At 44.6% G+C, this 22,180-nt stretch overlaps 1 protein-coding gene across 10 annotated transcripts in view; it reads right to left on the bottom strand.

Annotated features, from left to right (window-relative positions):
* Nucleotides 1-22,180, bottom strand: part of Fry (FRY microtubule binding protein) — a 398,256-nt gene that overhangs the window by 90,407 nt on the left and 285,669 nt on the right. For all 10 annotated transcript variants that reach the window (XM_029533782.1, XM_029533775.1, XM_029533774.1 and 7 more), the window contains exons 20-31: nucleotides 21,801-21,887; nucleotides 18,522-18,781; nucleotides 17,554-17,743; nucleotides 16,861-16,985; nucleotides 14,517-14,574; nucleotides 13,459-13,550; nucleotides 13,031-13,203; nucleotides 11,801-11,961; nucleotides 11,051-11,161; nucleotides 9,199-9,353; nucleotides 7,509-7,608; nucleotides 7,127-7,298 (exon numbers count right to left, since the gene is read on the bottom strand). In XM_029533782.1, coding sequence (XP_029389642.1) covers nucleotides 7,127-7,298; nucleotides 7,509-7,608; nucleotides 9,199-9,353; nucleotides 11,051-11,161; nucleotides 11,801-11,961; nucleotides 13,031-13,203; nucleotides 13,459-13,550; nucleotides 14,517-14,574; nucleotides 16,861-16,985; nucleotides 17,554-17,743; nucleotides 18,522-18,781; nucleotides 21,801-21,887 — 1,684 coding nt within the window. The remainder of the gene's footprint in view (nucleotides 1-7,126; nucleotides 7,299-7,508; nucleotides 7,609-9,198; nucleotides 9,354-11,050; nucleotides 11,162-11,800; nucleotides 11,962-13,030; nucleotides 13,204-13,458; nucleotides 13,551-14,516; nucleotides 14,575-16,860; nucleotides 16,986-17,553; nucleotides 17,744-18,521; nucleotides 18,782-21,800; nucleotides 21,888-22,180) is intronic.

Here is a 22,180-nt window from a genome sequence, read left to right as displayed (position 1 = left end):
GGACAGAGACACCAGCACACTGCACAACGGTTAAGGATAGCGACACCAGCACACCGCACAACGGTAAAGGACAGAGACACCAGCACACTGCACAATGGTAAAGGACAGAGACACCAGCACACAGCGCCTATTTCCTAGCAGGATCCTGAGCAGCGATGGGCAGTGTCACTCTTTCCAGCCTTGTGACATACAAAGTGCCTCCTATGAGAACTGGTTGTTATAATTGGAGATGTGGAGCCCCACAGCAATAAACTCACGGGTGGTTTCTCTTTGGCCATGGCCAAGCATGTGGGAGGGCTACTGAGTGCACCATTTGACTCTAGGAGCTCTGATTCTGAAGCTCACAGCTCTGTCGCCCTCTTCTGGCATCCAAGAATACTGCATGCCCAAGGTGCACATACACACATGCAGACAAACACTCATTCACATAAATAAAACAAATAAATCTTTTTTTTTTAAAAAAGAAAATCCCAGGTCTGCTATGTTTTTGTTTTGTTTCAATAATGTTTACAAACCAGTAACATTTTTTTGTTAGTACTGATATGATCTTTTACATCTGACCTCTTTCATACTGGTACTGGATTTGAAAACCAGACAGGAGCCAAGAGTGTGAATTGCAAATAGCTGGGGGAACCCCAGCAGGAATGAGCTCAGCCCCATCATGGGTTACTTTCTCAATTGTGTTTCTACACTGTTGCACCGGCAACAATGTGGCAGCTTATACTCTGAATAATGCTTTGCAGTCTGAGCTCAGCGGTACAGTCAGAGCTCAGCTGTACAGTCAGAAGCTCAGCTGTACAGCCAGAAGCTCAGCTTTGCAGTCGGAGCTCAGCTGTACAGTCAGAAGCTCAGCTGTACAGTAAGACAGTCAGAAGCTCAGCTGTACAGTCAGAGCTCAGCTGTACAGTCAGAAGCTCAACTGTACAGCCAGAGATCAGCTGTACAGTCAGAAGCTCGGCTGTGCAGTCAGAGCTCAACTGTACAGTCAAAGCTCAGCTGTAGAGTCAGAAGCTCAGCTGTACAGTCAGAAGCTCAGCTGTACAGTCAGAGCTCAGCTTTGCAGTCAGAAGCTCGGCTATAGAGTCAGAAGCTCAGCTTTATGGATATGCAGTGAGTGTCAGTAGCACCTTTTAGCTCTATAAGAGAATTGGTTTTATCCAAAGAGAAATTAGGAAGCATGGTACCCGTGCCTGCACAGCTAGCCAGCAATGGTCATGAGCTCACTCACAGTGTTCCTCGCTTCTAAATAACAGAACGAGGCAGTAGACAGAAATTACCCGGCACAAGCCCTTGGATGCCTCCAGTAGAAACGTTAATTGCCTTAGCCCTTTTTCCAATATTAAAGTTACAATCAGATGGCGCTATGCTGTTGGGCCTTTACATAGGTGGAAAAAAATACTTAATTTTTCTTCTTTTAAAGTGATATTTCTTTTTATTATATTTATTTTATTTTATGAATATCTAGTTTGTATGTATGTATATGTGTGCATGTGTGTGTGTATGTATGTATGTATGTATGTACGTACATGTATCACATGCATGCTTGGTGCCCACCAAGATTACCACAGAGGTTAGAAGAGGGCATTGGCTTTGAACCCAGATCCTCTAAGAGCAGCCAGTGCTTTTAACCACTGAACCATCTTTCTCTGTGTGTAGGAGTCCATGCCCTGGCACACATGTGCTTGTTAGACAGTAACTTGTAGAAGTTGATTCTCTCCCTCCACCATACAGGGCTCAGAGAGCAAACTTTGGTTGTCAGCCCTTGTGGCATGCACCCTTACCCACTGAGCCATCTGGCTGGTCCCTAGAGTATCTGACTTAGAATTGACACACTATGATATGACACTTATGCTCTGGCTATGACGACAGACACTTGCATCTTACTGCGCCAGAGCATCCATTAATCCTGCCGGGAGAGCATTCATTGCTGCAAGCTTCTGAACTGGACAGAGTGAAAACAGTCAGAACCTCTCAGGAATGTGGTCAGCCATAATACACTGTACACAAGGAACATTAAGGAGCCTGGGATGGGGTGTATAGTCAATATTATATGCATGTGTACATTAATATATATGTAATGAGGGCACGACATTTATAGGAGTTGAGAGGGGACACAGGAAGACTTGTAGGGGAAGGATGGACTTATATATATATTTATATATAAATATAGTTATAAAATTCTCAAAAATAATTTTTTTGAAATAAAAAAAAGTTCCTGAGCCTGGAGAAGATCCTCAGTGACAAATTACACTGACAAATAACTCAGGGGCAAGGGAGAAAGTGACAGGTTACAGAAGGCACTGAGCTAAGGATCTTGTTAGGGAATGATTGCCACTTACAAAAATACAGTTTTATTATGGAAGAGCTGTTTATGCTCCATAGGAAACACCATGCTTGAGAGAGAGAGAGAGAGAGAGAGAGAGAGAGAGAGAGAGAGAGAGAGAGAGAGAGAATCCAATTCCAGAGAAAGGAACATTAAAAATACCAATTTTTAAACAATGCCAAATTCTAACATGGAACACAAACTCATTTGTTACATTTATTGCCATTTGTGTGCCAGACTCGAGGACCCCAAACGGGGTGCCGAATCAACTCTCTGGAAGATAGAGAAATGAAATAAAACGCGGATGCTTAGGGTATGTTCCCCAGCTTCTTTGGGCGGGACCCAAACCTCTCGTCTGGCGGCTTGTAAGTAATTAGGTCACCTGAAGTTACAGGTAATAAAGGCTCACCGCAGGGCCTGGAACAGTGTAGGCAGCTTAGGAATTCACTAGGTCCTGTTAATGTTTTCAAGTTCTTTTCAAAGCTTCTTCATAAATCAAGAGCGGGGGTGGCTTAGAAGAATGTCGAAATGGCTCAATTTCCTTCTCCGGGGCTCTGCTGCCTGTCGGCCTGGATTTATCTCCCCTCTCCCCAGCTGTCCGCTGCCCCCCCACTTTCCCAGCTCCCTATCTTAGCTAATAAACTGGCTCCCGTCTTACTCTTCGGTAAATTCTCCTCTTGGGCTTGCACCCACCCTTGCCCCAGCTCTGTCTGCCTCCTCTCCTTGCAGGCTATAGCAATCTGACCTCTGCCTGCTCCTCCCCTTAGAACCCCGACATTCTGGGATCGCTCACCTTGGAGGATGAGCACCACCCCTTCCCTCCTAATCTTTTCATTTATCTAGGTTCCCATGAAGAAAACTGCCTCAGGGATGACTCCCTCATGACGCCTCCAACCCTCTTCCAATCCTCTTGGCGCCTGTTGAGGGCTTCTTTCCATCCATGCTCTGCCGCTCTTGACCTCCCGTGCCCCGCCTCTCGCATGCTGATCTGTCTGTCAACTCTGGAGAGGCCCTACCCCAGCATCCCAGGCTGGCTCTCTGTGTCCGCCTTGCGTTACACCTCTGCTCTCCCTGCTCTGGGCTGGCTGGGTGGGGGTCACCATCAGTCTTCCAGGCAGCACATCTGCCTGTGAACCTCCCAAGCAGTTCTGGCCCCGCCTCTACTTTCAGCTCTAACTGGGTTCCTGGGTCAGGCCCTTATGACGTCATTTCCTCTTTGAGTTACAGCCACCCTCCCCAACCAGGGCCCTCTCTAGACTGCATGTTTGAATGCGACTTCTGCTCTTTCCCAAATGCATGGTGGTGTGTCATTTCCTCAGCCCCTCTTAAACTCAGCATTCTGTCCTTCCTTCCTTTTATTTAATGGTGCCCTGTGATAGACCATTCTGAAGCTTATTTTCTAGTTCTCAAACTTAAGAGGATCCCCTGACCCTGAAAAGGTACAGCTTTACGTCTGTCACCTAACGCAGCCTCCGTCCCATGGCTCTAAGTTTTTACTTTTCTCTCTTATTATTTAAAACAATTTTTTAATTAAAAAAAAATTAAGCATATTCTTCTCTAAGTCATTCCAGATCATCTGCCCCGCTCGATCTATGCAACTTTAAGTTCTTTCTCAAAAAACTGAAAACCCAAGGTGACAACAACGCCCCCAAAACAAGATACACACCCCCCCACCCAAAAACCAAAACTCTAAACTGTAAGTAAATAAAAGCCTCCCTCCACCCCCCCGCAGAGCCCATTATATGCTGGTCAACTGCTCCTGTCCCGGTGTGCCTGTCCCGGAGTTGTTGATACGCCCAGTGTCACTCTGTAGGAGAAAACTGTATTTCCTTTTCCCAGCAGGATAAGTGATAGTTCAGTTGTTAACCTTTAACCTAGTGGCTCGGTTTTCATTCATTCATTTATTCATTCATTCATTCATTCTTCATTCATTCATTTAAAAATATAATCAAATCAAATCAAATAATATAAAGCAGAATCTACCACATTAAATTTGGACAAGAGAAACCAACAGAAGGAAAAGAGCCCAAGGGAAAGCACGAGAATCAGACACCCATTTGTCTGTCTGCTCGGGAATCCCATAAAAAGCTCTATTACATAATAATACATAATTACATAATAATACATAATTACATAAGAAGCTCTATTACAGTAGAAACTTCCTGAAATGTATACATATATGAAGGCGAAATAAGTAAAGTAGCCAGGTAGTGGGAGAGCCTGAGTCCCAACTGGCCACCTCTCATCACCAAATGAGGCTTCTAGTACTGAGACTGAGACGGGGTTGATGGCCACAGGGGACCCTAGGAATCCCCAAACAACCCAGGCTGTTGCCAAGACTATAGGGAGCTCTCCACAAAGCAAGGCCCCATTGTGTAAGACAACATCTGCAGGATTCACTGCAGATGGAGACGTCAAGGCAGTGTCCACATAGAGCCTTCATCCCTCCGTCCTGGAATCTTTTTTTTTTTGATACAGGGACATACTCAGCATGGTATCAAAATAAAACCATAAACACCAAGCCAGACAAAAACCCTTCATCTACAATGGTGTCCTGCCAGCAAGTATGTTGGGGCGACAGTGCTACAAAGCTTGTGGGTGTAACCAGCCAATAACTGATTTGATTTTAGGCCCATTCTATGAGATGGAACCCATGCCCAAAACTGCTTGGGTGACCAAAGACCTGAGACTGGATGGCCCAGAGACCTCTGGTAAAACCAAATACCACTGGTCTAAAAAAGAAAAAGAAAGAAAAGAAAAGAAAACTCGTAGTGATAAACGACCCCCAATGACATTCTGCTATACTCATAGATCAGCGGCTGGTTCGGCCATCATCAGACTTCATGCAGAGGGAGAGAGAGAGACCTTGGGACACTGGGCCCTAAATGGGATCTTTCCGTCAAATCCCTTTCCTTTGAGCTCAGGGTAGCCCATGGAAGATGAGCCAGAGAGGACAGAGGCCCAGGAGAACAAGGGCCTCTAGATGGACATGCTCATATGAGCTCACAGAGATAGCAGAAGCAAGCCCGGGGCCCACACTGGTCTGGGGACCACACTGGTCCATACCAGTTCTTCTGACTACATACTATGGCTTCCAGTTTAGCGTCTTTATGGGCTCATCAGTGGCTTTCAAAGCCCTAGCAGCTTTCTGAGAATGCACTTTCCCCACAGGGCTCTGAAGTGGACCAATAAGCACCCACCCGGGGCCATCTCTGACGTCAGTCACACTGTCCTGTGTACAACTTCCCAGTGCGCTGTGCTGGTCTATGCCTCTGAACCAGCTGTTCTCAACCCGTGGGTCACGACCCCTTTGGGGGATCGCAAATCAGACATCCTGCATGTCAGATACTCACATTGTGATTCACAACAGTAGCAGAATGACAGTTATGAAGCAGCAACGAAGCAGTGTTACGGTTGGGCGTCCCCACAGCATGAGGAACTGTACTTAAGTGGCAGCGTTAGGGAGGCTGAGAACCATCACTCTAAACCAAGCCATGTGTGTCCCCTTGGGCACCTGCCTGGCTGCCTGGTAAGTTTCCTCTGTCTATCTGCAGCTCAGCCTGTCTGGGAAGCCTTTCTGGTTCAAAAATCGCAACTTAAGCAGTGCACACGAGAGGCCTAGCAGAGTGTCTTGGATACCCTGGGTACCCGCCAATTGCAAGCTGTTATTATTAGCCTTCTTTCAGGTCGGCGGAGCAGAGATGTGCGGGTGGGAAGCACTGTACAGATGTGGTTATACAGATGTGAGTTTGTATACTGAAGAACTGCAGGGCAGAGCACAAGCCAGAGGCAGGGGCAGCTGAGGGGGAACAGGGCTGAGGGTTTGGGGTGCAGGCAGAGAATGAGGTACATCCTGGGCCACAGACTGTCTCTTGGCAAGGTGCCATAGGAGCTTAGGCAGGAGAGCACCCTTTGAGACCTGATTCTCTCAAGTTACTTATGAAGGCTGCAGAGGAGGCAAGTTATATGTATACTACAATATCATTGTAGTAATATTAAATATAAGAAGACTGTATATTGGGCTGGAGAGATGGCTCAGCAGATGAGAGCACTGACTGCCCTTCCAGAGGTCCTGAGTTCAAATCCCAGCAACCACACGGTGGCTCACAACCATCCGTAATGAGACCTGATGGCCCTCTTCTGGGCTGTCTAAAGACAGCTACAGTGTACTTACAGAAAATAAATTAATTAAAAAAAAATAAGACTATATATTTAATATTACCAAATATATAAGTAATTAAGGGTTATTTAAAGAATTTAAAAGTTATTTAAAGTATGTTGATCATATAATAGACTTTTTTGGGTGTGTGCATATATATGTGCATATATATATATATACACATACATACATACATACACACACATATATATTTCTCATGTATATTGCTTTAACTAATCACATTTCTTTCTTTTTAACATTTAAAAATATTCTTGAGGGGAGGGGCTGGAGGGATGGCTCAGTGGTTAAGAGCACTGGTGTTCTTCTACAAGACCTGGGTTTTAGTCCTAGGACCCACATGGCGGCTCACAAGTATTTATAACTCTAGCCCCATTCTGGCCTTATCAGCACTACGTTCTCAGGTGCACAGCTATGCAAGCAGGCAAAACACCCATACATAGAACAAAAAATTTAAAAATATTCTTGAATTTGCTGTCATATGTAACTAGATTTATCCCGTAGCCATTCTGATGCACAGATTTCTCACCAGTGTCTGGCATGATCTCACGAGGACTGCAATAGACTTAGGAAAGCTCCTCAGAGGAGGAGACGATGACAGAGTTGGTGTGACAACTGGGTGGTACCTGAGAAGAGGGGAAGAGTGAGCTCGGGGTACATCCGGGCCAGCTCACAGGACAGATGGGCTAGCGACACACTGTAGAGAGGTGGCAGCGGTCCATGTGTTCCATACAGAATGCTGCCAGGTCTTTGTTCCGCAACCTTCTTGGAGTGCACAAAAAGCTTTGCCTCGAGGATCTACAGGGAGTAAAGAAACGGGCTTTAAAGAATGACATCTGGACACCTCAGAATGCTTGTAATAAAATGGCAAACGCGTTCATCTTCACACTGAATCAGATAACTGCTCTGTCTGGAGAACACTCTGTGTGTGTGTTTTTCCTCCCAGAAACAGAAAACCGCATCCTGAGCCCAAGGATGGAAATTTCCACATGCGTGAATGATACATGCCTGCATGAGCTGCATGGAGACTTCGTAAATCTCTCTGTTGGTGTCAGACGCCTTGAAGAGAACGAGGTTCAGCAGCGTCACTATGTCGAAGGGATAGTTCCTGGGGAAAAGAAGAAAAATACACAGCATGGTTAGAGGACATCCTGGTTAGCAAGCTGGGCACGTCTGGGGTGGCACCTGGACTTGTGTCCTCGGCATTGACATTGCCCTGTCTTTATTTATGTATCTATTTTGTTTTTTTGAGACAGGGTTTCCCTGTGTAGCCTTGGCTGTCCTGGAGCTCACACTGTAGACCAGGCTGGCCTCAAACTCAGAAATCTGCCTGCCTCTGCCTCCTAAGTGCTGGGACTAAAGGTGTGCACCACCACTGCCTGGCTTGTCCTGCCTTTTTTGGGACTCATTTATTCATGTATTTTTTAAAAAAGATTTATTTATTCATGTAATGTAGATGAGTACACTGTAGCTATCTTCAGACACACCAGAAGAGGGCATCGGATGCCATTACCGATGGCTGTGAGCCACCACGTGGTTGCTGGGAATTGAACTCAGGACCTCTGGAAGAGCAGTCAGTGCTCTTAACCGCGGAGCCATCTCTCCAGCCCTATTTCATGTGTTTTTATGTGTATCTGAGTATATGTATGTGTATAACATTCATGCAGGTGCCCAGGGAGGCCAGAAATATTGGATTGCCTGGAACTAGAGTTACAGGAGGTCGTGAACTCCATGACTGGGTGCTGCATACTGAACTCAGGTTGTCTACAACATGTTATTAACCACTGAGGTGTCGCTCCAGTCCCTCCACGAGGCTTTTAAAATATAAACCTCTACTGTGTTCTATTCTCTCCATGTTTCTAATCCATGTTTTCTCTCTTAGGAGTAGTTTATGCAACTTGGGGAATTTCATCTCATTATGCCAGTATTACACTTACTAAGTTTTAGTGCCAAACAGCTTCATGAACTTGCTTGTTACATGCTAAGTTTGGTGGCTTTTGAGGCATAATCTTTGGGCTCGGTCGTGACTCAGTGGTGGAGAACACTTTTAGCATGCATGAGGCCCTGGGCTCAGATCAGTACATTTTCAAATGAGTGTAATATTCAGACTTTGAAGCCTCCTTCCCATATACTTCTTGAAGTTTTGAGCAGAGGGGATTGGTTTTCCTGGGTTTGTGGGCAGCTGGCTTATGGGCTCAGAGCTAACATGTGTTGGCACACTTGTCCACATAGATGCTTTTTTTTTTTTTTTTGGTTTTTCGAGACAGGGTTTCTCTGTGTAGCCTTGACTGTCCCGGAACTCATTCTGTAGACCAAGCTGGCCTCAAACTCAGAAATCCACCTGCCTCTGCCTCCCGAGTGCTGGGATTAAAGGCGTGCGCCACCACGCCCGGCTCCACATAGATGCTTTAATTCCTTCAGTGCATTGTTTTTATTATTTTCACATTTTGCTTCCATGCCCCACTGTGACTGTTTGGGCACTTTGAAGGAAAGACCCTATAAGGAGTATCTCCCGATCGAATGGAATTAGCAATATCATGCAAACTTGAAGCGGCTAGCATATCCGTGAGGGATACCGAAGCCATTCTGGGCTGTCACACTCTGAAGATAACTGCTGAGCAGTCACCCGCTCAGCTACATCACGGAGAGCAAGGGTCGTCGCCCTCGAACACTGAACACTGATTACGAAAACCTATACCTGTTTCCGCACACAGTCGCTATGGCTTTGAAGCAGCCCGACGCAAGCTGGTAGGAACCCGTGTAACATCGGTCGATGGCCCAATTGAAAAGGTTTATCTGGTCAGGATTAAGTTCCAGTAGCAGCATGACGACCTCACAGCCAAGCTGATGAACCTGAGGACGAGGAACAAATTCCCACTTCATCAGAAAATATTCTAGAGAGATCCATACGGGCTGTGACGTAACTAATACAGGTCAGGCGAACAACCTCAAGTGGGGTTAAGTGGGGCTGGACACTCTTTATTTGGGTTGATCTTTGTGCTTCACGCTCTTCCTTAAGGGGGCGCAATGCAGCCATGCCGCCAGGATGCAGGCTCCGCTGGACTCTGGGAAGGCAACACCCACTGCCCTGATGGAAGACTCCATTCCCCTCAGAAGGTAATGTTTGCCTGCCTCTTTCCTAAGCCATCTACTCTTTTCCGCAGTTGCAATCAGGCTGAAAAGGAAGGGCCTGGCTTACGTATCTGCTATATTAATAGTCTGGGTTTGAAATGCCCCCCAGGCTCGTGTTGGAATTCTTGGTTCCCAGCTAGGAGGCTCCAGAGCTCTAAGGAGGTGGGGCCTGGCTGGCAGTGGCTAGGGGCCTTCTTTGAAGGTCAGACCTAACCCTGGTTGGCTAGCTTTCTCTGCCTGCTTCCAGGCCCAAGTCACGTGAACAGACTTAGCCTTACACTCCCACCAGAGTCACCTCTTCCCCACAATGATGGACTGGAATGATTTTCTTCTCCCTTAAAATTTCTCCATAAAATACAATTTACAAGTTTTGTAATTGTAAATACAATTTTTGTAATTTAAAAAAATCCCTTAAAAGGTATTTTGTCACAGGAGTGGAAGAGTTAGAAATATAATATTCATTGTTATTAAAAATTCCCCCTAGTTAGTTAATTTCTGTACTTTTTTTTTTCTGACTTGGTTAAGCTATTTCTTATAGTAACTTCTAGTGGTGAACAGGTTACAAATTATTGGCCTCCTGTCCCATATCTCTGTCTATATATCTATATCTATCTCTATATATGTCACTTAATTTTTTTTTTTTGATTTATTTATTTTATATATCTGAGTACACTGTTGCTATCATCAGACACACCAGAAGAGGGTATCAGATCCCATTACAGATGGTTGTGAGCTACCATGTGGTTGCTGGGAATTGAACTTGGGACCTTTGGAAGAGCAGACAGTGCTCCCGTCACTTCATTTTAAGCACAGCTTTATTTACAAACCACAAATGTAATATTTCATCATGTTCCATTTAAAGACACTTCCCAGTTGCCATTGTTATTCACTTTAATTGACTAGCTATCAGGAAGCATATACTGCTTTAACACTTATTTAATTATGTGTATGTGCACGTTCACAAACACACTCTGTGTTTGCGGGTGACTGAAGAGGCCAGAAGAGGGCACGGGATTCCCTGGAACTGGAGTTAAGGGTGGTTGTGAGCTATCTAGTGCGGGTGCTGGGGACTCAAGTCAGGACCTCGGCAAGAGACGCACACACTCTTGGGTGCTGCACCTTCTCCCTCCAGCTCCGGGGAAGTACATTTTAATGATATTTTAATTACTCATTCCCAGTTTAATGATACTGAGTATAAAGGTTGCTTTCAAATTACGTGAACTGTTTTGAGCCTCACTTTACAACTCAGTTTTTTGGCCAATTTGGTTAAACGACACTGTACTTTTGGGCCTGGTACACCCCACGGCAATGTTCCTAAGTACACATCCCAACTTGTGTGACTCTGGAGGGAAGGTGGTATGTGCATCATGCTAACCTCAAAAAGGTTGAAAAGCAATGCCTTCCTGACCCATACTTACTCGTAAATCTTGACAAGCCAGAATATTGTCAAGCCACTTATACAGATAGCCATCCGGAGAGAGGCCGACATTGTCAAAAACAGGGCCACAGCACAGCACCGCCGACATTGCCTGAAACCAGAGACCGTGAGACCTGGAGACTGAACCAGTGAAGCAGGTTTCCTGCTTTCTCTGCTTCCTGGGTGGGTGGTGGAGCCTGGCAGCTCCCTTTCCCATTGCCGTGAACCCCAGCCTTCCGACACTGAAGGCAGAAATAAACCCAGTCCTCTACACGCTGCTTCCAGAACTGGTACTGCATCCCCGTCATGGAGAAGTGGGCAACACAAAGCTCACACTGCTTTAGACGGGAAGGTTTTCACAGTGTGGATGTCCAGGATAGGATTAGATAAACAGCGGGTGTGGTTGTTGCTTGATCATTTTTCTCCTTAGACTGGAAATGAAGTAGCAATATAGTAACTTCAGGGATAAATAGGCAAAACTGTTCTGGCCCAGAAGAAACACTGCATAAAAGCAGGATCCTGACACAATTTTACATTTTGTAATTGTGGGCCCAGATGGTGTGCTTATATATTTACCTACATCTTTGATTATGTATTTGGAATTCTTGAATTTATATTTACATGTGCATGCATACATCCATTTTAATTTTTATATCCATACCTTTATTTTTGTTGTATTATACTACTTATGTTAACCTTATTTTTAAGGTATGGTTGTTAACAAAGGACACCGCTGGCGCTGCACACCAACCTTTAGAGCACAGTATTGGTATCTCGTGATCTGGTGGTTTCGGTCGCTGTACCGATCCAGAGGCGTAAACATGATGCTGAAGGGGCCAGCCCACTGGCTGAACAAGATGAAGAGATGGTGTCGTAGGCTTTGCTGGGGGAAGAGAAATCTTCTGTGATGAACTAGAGAGAATAACACAAAAACAGTGTCTGTTATTAGACTGTTGTTAGTCTATATTAGACTGAATACATAATTGTAGCACTACTGAATATTACCCTCAAGTTCTGAGGAAAGAAATAAAACTTCCTCAAGTTTTTTATTTTTAATTATGTGTATATGTGTTTTTCTGTATGTGGGTAAGTGCACATGAGTGCAGGTGCTCAGACAGGCCAGAAGAAGGCATTGGATCATGGGAAAGTGGAGACAGGTAGATGTGAGCTGCCGGACACAGGTCCTGGGAAGTAAACTTGGGTCCTGTGCAAGGGCAGAAGCTGATCCAACCTTTCCGTCCGCAAGAACCTGTGCTTGGAGCTGGAAATAGAACATGGGGCTTTGCGAGTGCTCGGCGCACACTTCCCAGTGAGCTATACCACCAGCCCAATAACTCCCATTTTCTTTAGTTACAGAATCTTGACTTTTTAAATAAATTTCAACACAAGTTTTCTTTCTCGATTCTCAACCTTCCTCACACCGAGACCCTCTAAGACAGTTCCTCATGTTGTGGTGAGCCCCCAATGATTAAAATTATTGTGTTGCTCCTTTGTAACTGTAATTTTGCTCCTGTTATGAATTATAATTATAAATATCTGACATGTAGGACATCTGATATTTGACCCCTGTGAAGGGTCGTTTGACCCCCAAAAGGGGTCATGGTGACCCACAGGTTCAGAACTGCTGGTCTAACTGCTTTTTCCACTTAACTTTCGTGTATACAGAATGAAGTTTTGTGACCACTGCTCCCCGCTGTTATAGAGCACATAGTGGAATATAATATATGCTATTTCAAAGACATGTGCCTCATATTACCAAAGAAATCAAGCTTAAATTGTAGTTTAAGACCCCTAACAGCTGAGGTGGAGCAGTGCTGTTAATAATGTCAAAGTAACAAAATGGCACGAGAGGAGTTGTGTTTATAATTACTTAGAATTAACAAAGAAACTGCCCTAGAGCTCTATGCTGGCCCCGAGGAATCGGGATGAGCAGTGGTGGGGGATGGAACTCTCTACCCAGCCCAGAGGAAGGGGTGATTACCTGGAACACACTGGATCAAGTTGGCAACCATGGCGCTAAAATGTGCTCGGATGTCTTTAAGAATCTCGACCTCTTTGTCATTTTCGGCTTCTAAGAGCATGCGGGTCAAGTCCACGTATTCCAAGAACAAAGCTCCAAGCGCTAAGGTGTCTCGTTCTAAAGCTCCATTTGTGCTGGAAAGGAAGGGAGGGGATGCTTTTGGACAAGTTAGAGCAGAGGAGCAGGTGCTTAATGAGGACTGCACCGATGGTTGGAGTTGACGTGGCAATTTTGGGTTTTATACACATTATACGGGGGTATGAAGAACGGTAAGGGCGGCGTGCCAGAAATCTTGGTTGAAAAAATATATTTAAAAGAACAAGAAGTAGAAAAAGAGGCGTTGGCAAGGGGGTGGGATGGGGCTGGTCCGCTCAGTCATTTAACCTCACCTGTCACTTATCACGCCAGCGTCCGCCAGAAGTTCGAATATCCGGAGCAGCTGAAGCCTCAGCAAATCTCTCCGTTCTCGGCGCTTCTTGTTCTGCGTGGAAAGCACAACGCCACTTAGAGTCACGGATAATACAACGCAAACTTTACGGCCTGATTTAGTGTTTTCAAGTTTTCTAAGCATAAAAGGGAAGCACTGTCCTTCCTTCCTAAGAGGTGGGGACAATGCCAGTTATCACAGGCTGTGAGGAAAACATCATCGGTAAGCCCCTAAGAATACGTGAGGCGGAAGTGAGGTGGAAGTATTGAGTAGCGAGCTGGGTGCGGAGGCGCCAGGGTCGCTGAAAGGCTGAGCTTTAGGGAGCGACTGGAGAGGACGACTCCGGATGCTGACAATCCCCAGACTGCTCAGGGAGTGCACGCTATTTGATCTCCAGACTGCTAAACTTCTGCTGTTTCTTTTTTAGTTACTATGTATTTTATGCATATGGGTGTTTTGCCTACAAGCAGGTGTACCTTGTGTGTGCAGTGCTCATGGAAGCCAGAAGAGGGCTTCAGAGTCCCTAGAACTGAAGCTGGGGATGCTTGGAGACACCCGGGTCCCTCTGGAAGAGCAGCCAGTGCTCTCAAGAGCTGAGCCCTCCCCAGCCCCAGATCGCTGCTGTTTCTTGTATCATACTTATGGGAACTATCTTTTTTAATCTTATTATTTTTCAATCTTGGTGCATTTTAAGTAAATTCTGGTCTTCTTGATCCTGGCTTGTTAACAAAGATGGCAACAAAGCCCAGCAAGCTAAAAACCGAAATTAGATTTTGACTTAGATCTTTTGCAAAAATAAAAACATGTGATTGCTTGAGTTGTTTTTGCATTTGTGCGTTTAGAAAATTCATTAAGACACAAATTATTTGACCATTGGAAATCTAATGTACTATATAACAAGGCTCACTGTTAGGAACATGTTGGGGTGTTTGAATAATTTAGGGGATGACAAAGCTGACTTAAGATTCACACCACTGTCCAAACGAGTCAGGCTCTCATGATGGAGATTCCAAACTTTACCTCTGGTCTTCTCTCTAGAGCCTCCTTCATTAATGGATGGAGTTCTTCAACCAATTCTCTACAGAAGGAAAAGGTCATATTTGAAATTTGTTGTTATTGATATAAGATTTGTCACCAACATATCTGTTCCAGCCTGAATCACTTAATTATTTCACTTGGCTACCAGTCGAAACCTCCAGTGACAGCTGCATGGATGTTGCCCTACACAGACAGTATCTGTCCTCATTCTGGTGCTGTGCATATGTACTGAGCAGAACACCGTATCTGAACGACACAGGATTTCCCAAGTGTTTACTAGATGCAGGGAGCTTCAGGACTGGCTTCCAGAATCTGAAATTAATTATACACTGAGTCTCTGCTCGCAAATAAAAAGCTGTCAGTCCAGTCAGAAGGAAGGAGAGGATCAATACGGAGCTAGCTTAGAGATATACTCAGCAGACCGACACATATGAGATTTAAAACATGAAACCTGTGTTCCCGAGTAATTTACACTTGTGTTATCTGATAGACACAAATTATAGCAAGGGACAAAATAGCGCAGTTTTCGTTAAAACCTTTCCTACGTAGCAAAAATGTTGCTAACATTAATATATATCACATTACCTTTCTCTGTGTTATATATTGTGTTGTTTTCAATAGGTATGGCCCCCAAAGACTCATGTGTTTGAACACTTGGCTCATAGGAAGTGACACTATTAGGAGGTGTGGCCTTGTTGGAGGAAGTGCGTCACTGTGGGGGTGGGCTTCGAGGTCTTAGATGCTCAGGTCAGGCCCAGTGTAGCAGTCTCTTTTTGCTGCCTGTCTGTGGATCCCGATGTAGAACTCTCAGCTTCTCCTCCAGCACCATGTCTGCCTGCATGCTGTCTGGCTTACTGCTATGATGATAATGGACTAAACCTCTGAAACTGTAAGCCAGCCCCATTTAAATGTTTTCCTTTATAAGAGTTGCCATGGTCAAGGTGTCTCTTCACAAAAATAGAAATCCTAACTAAGACATATCTGTATTTTATATATGCATTATATGTATATACCTATATACACTGTATATTATTTTACATGTGTATTATATCTGTGTATATGCATTACAAACACACACACACACACACACACACACACACACGCACATCTCATCTGCCCTCCAAGTCTCCAACTATCATTTATACTTGTTATAAATTATCTTCTTCAGGAAATAGTTTCTGAATTGCATGATTAAACAGATGTGAGATCTAACTCACAGCTAGAAAAGTTTGGAAATTCCACAGTATACCTGTGGTTAGTAAAACCACCCTCTAGGGAACCAGGAAGGCTTATGGGAATCTACTCTGAACTGATTGAGAAAAATCTGAGGTTTTTGTCTTAATTGCTCTAATAATTTATCAAAAAAAAACCCATTTAATAATGTATCATGTTAATAATACTAAAATATCACAATGTAGCATAATACCAAAGGATATTATATTAACATAATGATATGATAACACTAATATGTAATTAATTGGTTTAAAACTTTACAAAAAGTACTTGTACTTATATGTGTATGTGTTTTATCTGCACGCACAGCTGCACACAACATACATCCAGTACCCACGGAGGCCAGAGAAGGGCAGTGGGAATCAAACCCCGGTCCTCTGCAAGGGCAGCCGGTGCTCTTAACCACTGAGTTACTGGTGTGGCTGTGCAACCTGAGGCTTATGAGCTGTTTTAGACTCCTGCCATTGGTTAGCTGAATGGCAGCATCTACCTCCAGGAACACAGAGAGAGGGCGAGCTATACACGGAGACTTGCGTTCTCTTGGAAAGAACGCTGAATTTGGGGACCGTGAGTTATCTTTTGAAAGCAGATCTAAATAATTAATAAATGGCTGAATGCTGGTTAATTGGTACTCTTGTAATGAGAACTTGTAGTTCTCAGTTATTGTCAGGGTGAGATGTTTGGGGAGTCCCCTTTCCTGACTCCTGTTTACCTCCATCCTCCTCAGATATGTGATTACAAAACCATTTAAAAGTATAAAATGCTTTGTCGTCCATTGTCAGAATGGTGGGGAACCACACACCACCCTTGTTTTGGTATTGTAGCCTCTCAAAAGTCTGGCTAACTGGGGATGGATAGGGAATTATCTTACGTACAGTTACCCAGGACAGAGCTTGCAAATGCAATAAAATTTGAGGGTTAAAAGGAAGGCTGTTTACCTGCACATCAAACAAAGGCATAAAGAAAGCCATGCACAGCCCACTGGTACCCCAGCACCCACCGGCACCCACTATCCCCCAAGCTTGAGTTAAGAGAAACAGCTATAATTGCAGCAACATATATGATTTTGAAGAACGTACGGGGACAGCCATACCTGAAAACAAGGGAATTTGTCCTTCCAAATCCTAAGACAAGGGACTCGGTGATTTCTATACTTTCCAGCCGCATCAAAGGCACCAACTGCTTCAGCAGGACGCCCACTGATGGCGTGCCAATGGCCTGGAACGAGGAGATTTGAAGTGACAAAGAGGTAACGTGGTAACTAAGCAATAACAGGTGACTGACTGGGTTACATCCCAAGGCACTGCCGTCATTTCAGAGAAAAATAAAAATTAAAACAAACAAACAAACATATATTTAACACGGTACAATTACTTTCTACCTGGAATACAAGTCCTAAAGATAACTCTGCCCTTTTCCTTTTAAAGCTATTTAAGTCAACAAAACTATCATTGGATAAAGTTGTGGTTCTGAGGTATTCAATTGATGAAGAGGGAAACTGCGCATGGAATGGACAAGCCCAGCCTCGAGGCACTGAACCCCCACCCTAGTGGCAAGCTTCCTCATCTCTTCAGTCTTCCATTCCACACGTGCAGGGGAGGGGCAAAAAATTATTCCCAGAAGCTGCTCAGTGGAATCTGGAAATGTGGCGGATGAAAAGTCGGATACCACACTACTGCAGATGGCAGGCACAGTATGATTTGCACTGGGAACGAACTCTACATGAACAAGCTAAAAAAAAAAAAAAACCCTTACAGAATAATTCCCCTGAAGCATGTCATGTCACCTTGTTATCGTAGCTCACTGTACCGTCGGGAGTCGTTGCCATGATCTCTGGAGTGGATGCTCGTAAGTGTCCCGGGCTCATAATACTGGGTTTGGCAACTCCGAAACAGAGAATGAGGTAATTTCTCCACAAGGTAACATAGTTGTCGCCGCTGCTCGTTGTGCTGGTTTTCTTGGCGTTGACTGGGCTGCTATAGATATGGAGGCAAACAAAGGTGAAACTGAATTCCTGATTTTATGGTTTGGTTTTTATTTTTAAGTGTGTGTGTGTGTGTGTGTGTGTGTGTGTGTGTGTGTGTGTATGTGTGTGTGTATAGGAGTGCAGGTACCTATGGTGACCACAAGAGGGCAGCACATCCCCATGGAGCTGGAGTTATAGGCAGCTGTGAGCCATTTAACCCACTTAGTCTGGGTGCTGGGAACTGAACTTGGGTTCTCTGTGAGAGCAGTGTGTGCAACTGTCTCTCCAATTCTTGATTTTGAATATGAGTTTTAGGGGTTCTGTTTGAGATAGGATCTCACAACATAGGCCTTTCTACATACAGCCTGGCTGGCCTTGATCTTATAGCGATCCTTCTATCTCAGCCTCTTGAGTGTTAGAATTGTAGGCATATATTACTATGCCGGACTGTAAACATCACTTCTTAAATAAAGATCATTAGGAGGGCTTAAGAAATTAGGCAGCTGCCCATCAAGGATGAGAAGACACACAGAAGAATTTTAAAGGTCTCTGTATTAAGAGCCTGAGCTTCCTATACTGGTAACTTAGTCATATTGATTATTAAAGCAAAAGAAAAAAAACCCCAACCCTTGTTCTAGACAGGATATTTTTTATCTCTACTATGTATTAAGAATGCTACAGCAGGAAATTTTTAAAAATTAGAGAAGATTATGGTAGCCTAACCTCTTACGTGGAATGAAAATGTAAGAGAACCAATCGTAAGCATTGGAAACACACGGGCACCTTACTTTGGGTCTACCAGCGGCATCACGGACTGCAGCCGGGTGAAGGCGTATGGCCAGGCATAGCTGAGGGCTGTGGGGCAGTGCTTCGGCAAGTTTTCCTGCCGGAGGAAGCTGAAGAGGCACAGGACCCAGGGGTCTTTGACAGATTGCGCGAAGATCCAGACGTGGGAGGGGCTCTTCACGTCGTAATGGCTGTTGACCAGGACCGCGTTCCATTCCACCAACCACTGGAGATCCACATTGTGCGTCGGAGGTAGTGTTGCCTGAGGGCAACAAGCAGCCGGTCAAACATAAACAGGCTTCGCCAATTTTACCAGGGCCCCTGTTTCCACGGTGCCTTCCCGGACCTCCAATGCCACAGACCACCTCTGGATCTGGGACACCCATCCCATGTAACACCTGTCCGAGTCAGCTGCACCCCTCTGCCAGCCATCAGCAGCAGGAAGTGTGAAGTTCAACAATTACAATCACTTTTGATGCTGTTGCTGCTTTTTGAGACAAGGAATCACACTCTTGCAGGTCTGTAACTCACTATGTAAACTAGGCCAGCCTTGAGCTCAGAAAGATCCACCTCCCTCTGCCTCTCAAGTACAGGAGATTAAAAGTGTGAACCACCAGGCTTAGCTATAATCATATTTTTAAGTTTTGAAGTCAGAGGGTGGTCACCAAACATTTATGTGACAATACATGATATTAGTCAATTTAAATGGGACCACAGACTTACGCTTTTCTAATGTTTTTATTTTATGGATATGAATGTTATGCCTACATGCATGTGTGTATACTACATATGTGCCTAGTACCTGTGGAGGCCAAAAGAGGGCAATGAATTTCCAGGAACTAGAGTTACAGTTGGTGTCTTAGTCAGGGTTTCTATTCCTGCATAGACATCATGACCAAGAAGCAAGTTGGGGAGGAAAGGGTTTATTCAGCTTACATTTCCACATTGCTGTTCATCACTAAAGGAGTTCAGGACTGGAACTCAAGCAGGAGCTGATGCAGAGGTCATGGAGGGATGTTCTTTACTGGCTTGCTTTCCCTGGCTTGCTCAGCTTGCTCTCTTATAGAACCCAAGACTACCAGCCCAGAGATGGCACCACCCACAAGGGGCCCTCCCTGCTTGATCACTCGTTGAGAAAATGCCTTACAGCTGGATCTCATGGAGGCATTTCCTCAAGGGAGGCTCCTTTCTCAGTGATAAGTCCAGCCTGTGTTAAGTTGATAACATAAAACCAGCCAGTACAGTTGGTTATGAGCCACCATGTGGGTGCTGAGAATTAAAACCCTGAACTTCTGGAAGTAAGGGTTCTTCGCCATGGAGCAATCCCCCTAAGGGATGATCCACGTGCGGATCCATAAATGGGCCTTTGCTCCTGTGATTTGTTTGTGTGATGTGTGCGTGGTGTTTTTTATCTTTACTTGCACTGAAACACCTTGCCTGGGCTTTAGAAACACCTGAACACTCACTTTCCCTTTTATGAAGGGATTCCACCATGATTTTTAAGAGGACATACCTAATCTGTCCCTGTGATATCAAGCCAATGTACTTCAAAACTTCTTTTAAAATATAGATGTATGAATTGATAAGTTCTCTCATTTTATTGTCTTTTAAGTATCCATATCAATATTTAGGCAATAACAATTTTCAAACACCATATCCATTGTTCCAAAGCAGGGGTGGGGGGGGGATGCTTGCCCTTTTGTTAGTTAGGTATTTATTTATTTATTTATAATTTTTGAGGCAGAGTTTCTCTGTGTAGCCCTGGCTGTCTTGGTACTCACTCTGTAGACCAGGCTGGCCTCGAACTCAGAGATTCTCCTGCCTCTGACTCCTGAGTGCTGGGATTAAAGGCGGGCGCCAAGACTGCCAGACATTAGTTAGGCATTTATTGAGTGTTCCGTTTCATCTGTTAGGGCGATGAACTCCCCTGGCTAAATGTTATGGATCTGGCCTTCATAAGTCACTGGGCTGGAAGGGGGCAGAACTGGACTTTCAGACCCAGAGAGATGAGATCCAGATCCTATCAAGTGGTCTCCTTAAACCCGGGTTCTGGAGAAACCACCGACTCTAGAGACGATTATGGTGATTGTGACTGCCAAAAATTAGCCTTTTGTGTTCTGGGTCATGAAAGTCTATGGAAAGTTTGCAGATCCCACAGTGCGGTCATTTGCATTTGTGACGGGCATCTGTGCTAGGCACCAGCTAAGTGTGTTCTTCAGCGACTTCCCCTCCCCCCGGGACTTCCCTGCCTGTTTGTTGTGGAGCTGGAATGGATCCAAGTCTGCTCCATGTACTTTTCTGTTTTAAAGGATAGCTAGCTAAACTGGGCGGTGGTGGCACACGCCTTCCCAGGACTCGGGAGGCAGAGGCAGGAGGATGTCTGTGAGCTTATGCAGCTAGAGGCTTACATTTAGCTGGTACTATGGTAAAAAAAAATCTGCCATGTTCTATATACTTGTCATTCTAGGTTGTAGATTTTTTTTTTTTCCTTTTGCTTTTTTTTTTTTTGAGACAAGGTCTCACTATACAGACCAGGGTGGCCTAGAACTCAGAGAGAGTCACTTGCCTCTGCTTCCCGAGTGCTGTGGTTAAAGGCATTTGCACCACACACCACAGGCTCGAGTCACCATTCCTGGCTCTAGTTTTAGGTTTCTTCGGGGTCACCGGTGCCTTTGATCCCAGCACTCAGAAAGCAGAGGCAAGGAGATTTCCAGGTTCGAGGCCAGCCTGGGCTACAGAGCAAGTTCCAGGTTAGCCAGGGCTGCGCAGAGAAACCCATCTTGAAAAACAAAAGTGTTGTGCCCTGAGCTAACCCCTGGCTTAATGCTTTTGGGTTTTAATAACTGCGAGGGTCAAAGATACTAAATATAAAACCACCTTGGAAACTATAAAGTAACACATAAGCAGAACTTACACAGGGAGACGGCTGTGATACAAAATATTAAGTACAAAATTAAACAAAGATTATGTATTTAAAACAACAATTTAAGGGTAGTTAATTTCCTTAAAAATCAGGAGTGGTTTTTTTTTTAATTGAAGTTTTCAAAAATATTATCTGTATTTCTAAAGTTCAAATTTTGTATGGAATTTTTTTCAGACATGTCCTGTGCTATTATTTGAGAAGCTAATCTTGCTTCCCTAGGTATCTGGGCCTCAGGTTATTAATCTGCCAAGAGAGCCTTGAGCTCACACACATGGTTTTTGTTTGGCTCTGTTTTAAGAGATAGGCTCAGGACTTATAACTGACATCAGATCACACTTGGGACCACACGTCTGCTTACCGAATCCGAAACTGCCACATGAATGAAGCTTTCAAGGATGGAAGAACTCAGCTGATCCATGACATCAATCATTGGCCTGTCATCGTCCTGTACAAAGGAGGAGCCAGTTACACCCCATGGGAAACGTGTCCTTCCCACCCTCCCCACAGCCTTCATCCCAGGACATGAAGCAGAGCAACCTGCCAGACGGTGATAAGGGTTTTCTCACAGAGACAGGAAAGAGAAGGCAGGGACTAAAAAAATCTTTTGGTTCCAAGGATAGACAGACTTTCGATTTCCAGCGCAAGATAATTAAAGCTCCAGTTTCAAACACTTGCATGAACTCCTGATTCTAAATGCCAGCACTGTATATTAGTCACAGAGATGCTTACGCCTCTGAG

Source organism: Mus pahari, chromosome 23 (genome assembly GCF_900095145.1).
Source record: "Mus pahari chromosome 23, PAHARI_EIJ_v1.1, whole genome shotgun sequence".
NCBI lineage: Eukaryota > Metazoa > Chordata > Mammalia > Rodentia > Muridae > Mus > Mus pahari.
This window is presented reverse-complemented; position numbering and strand designations above follow the sequence as displayed.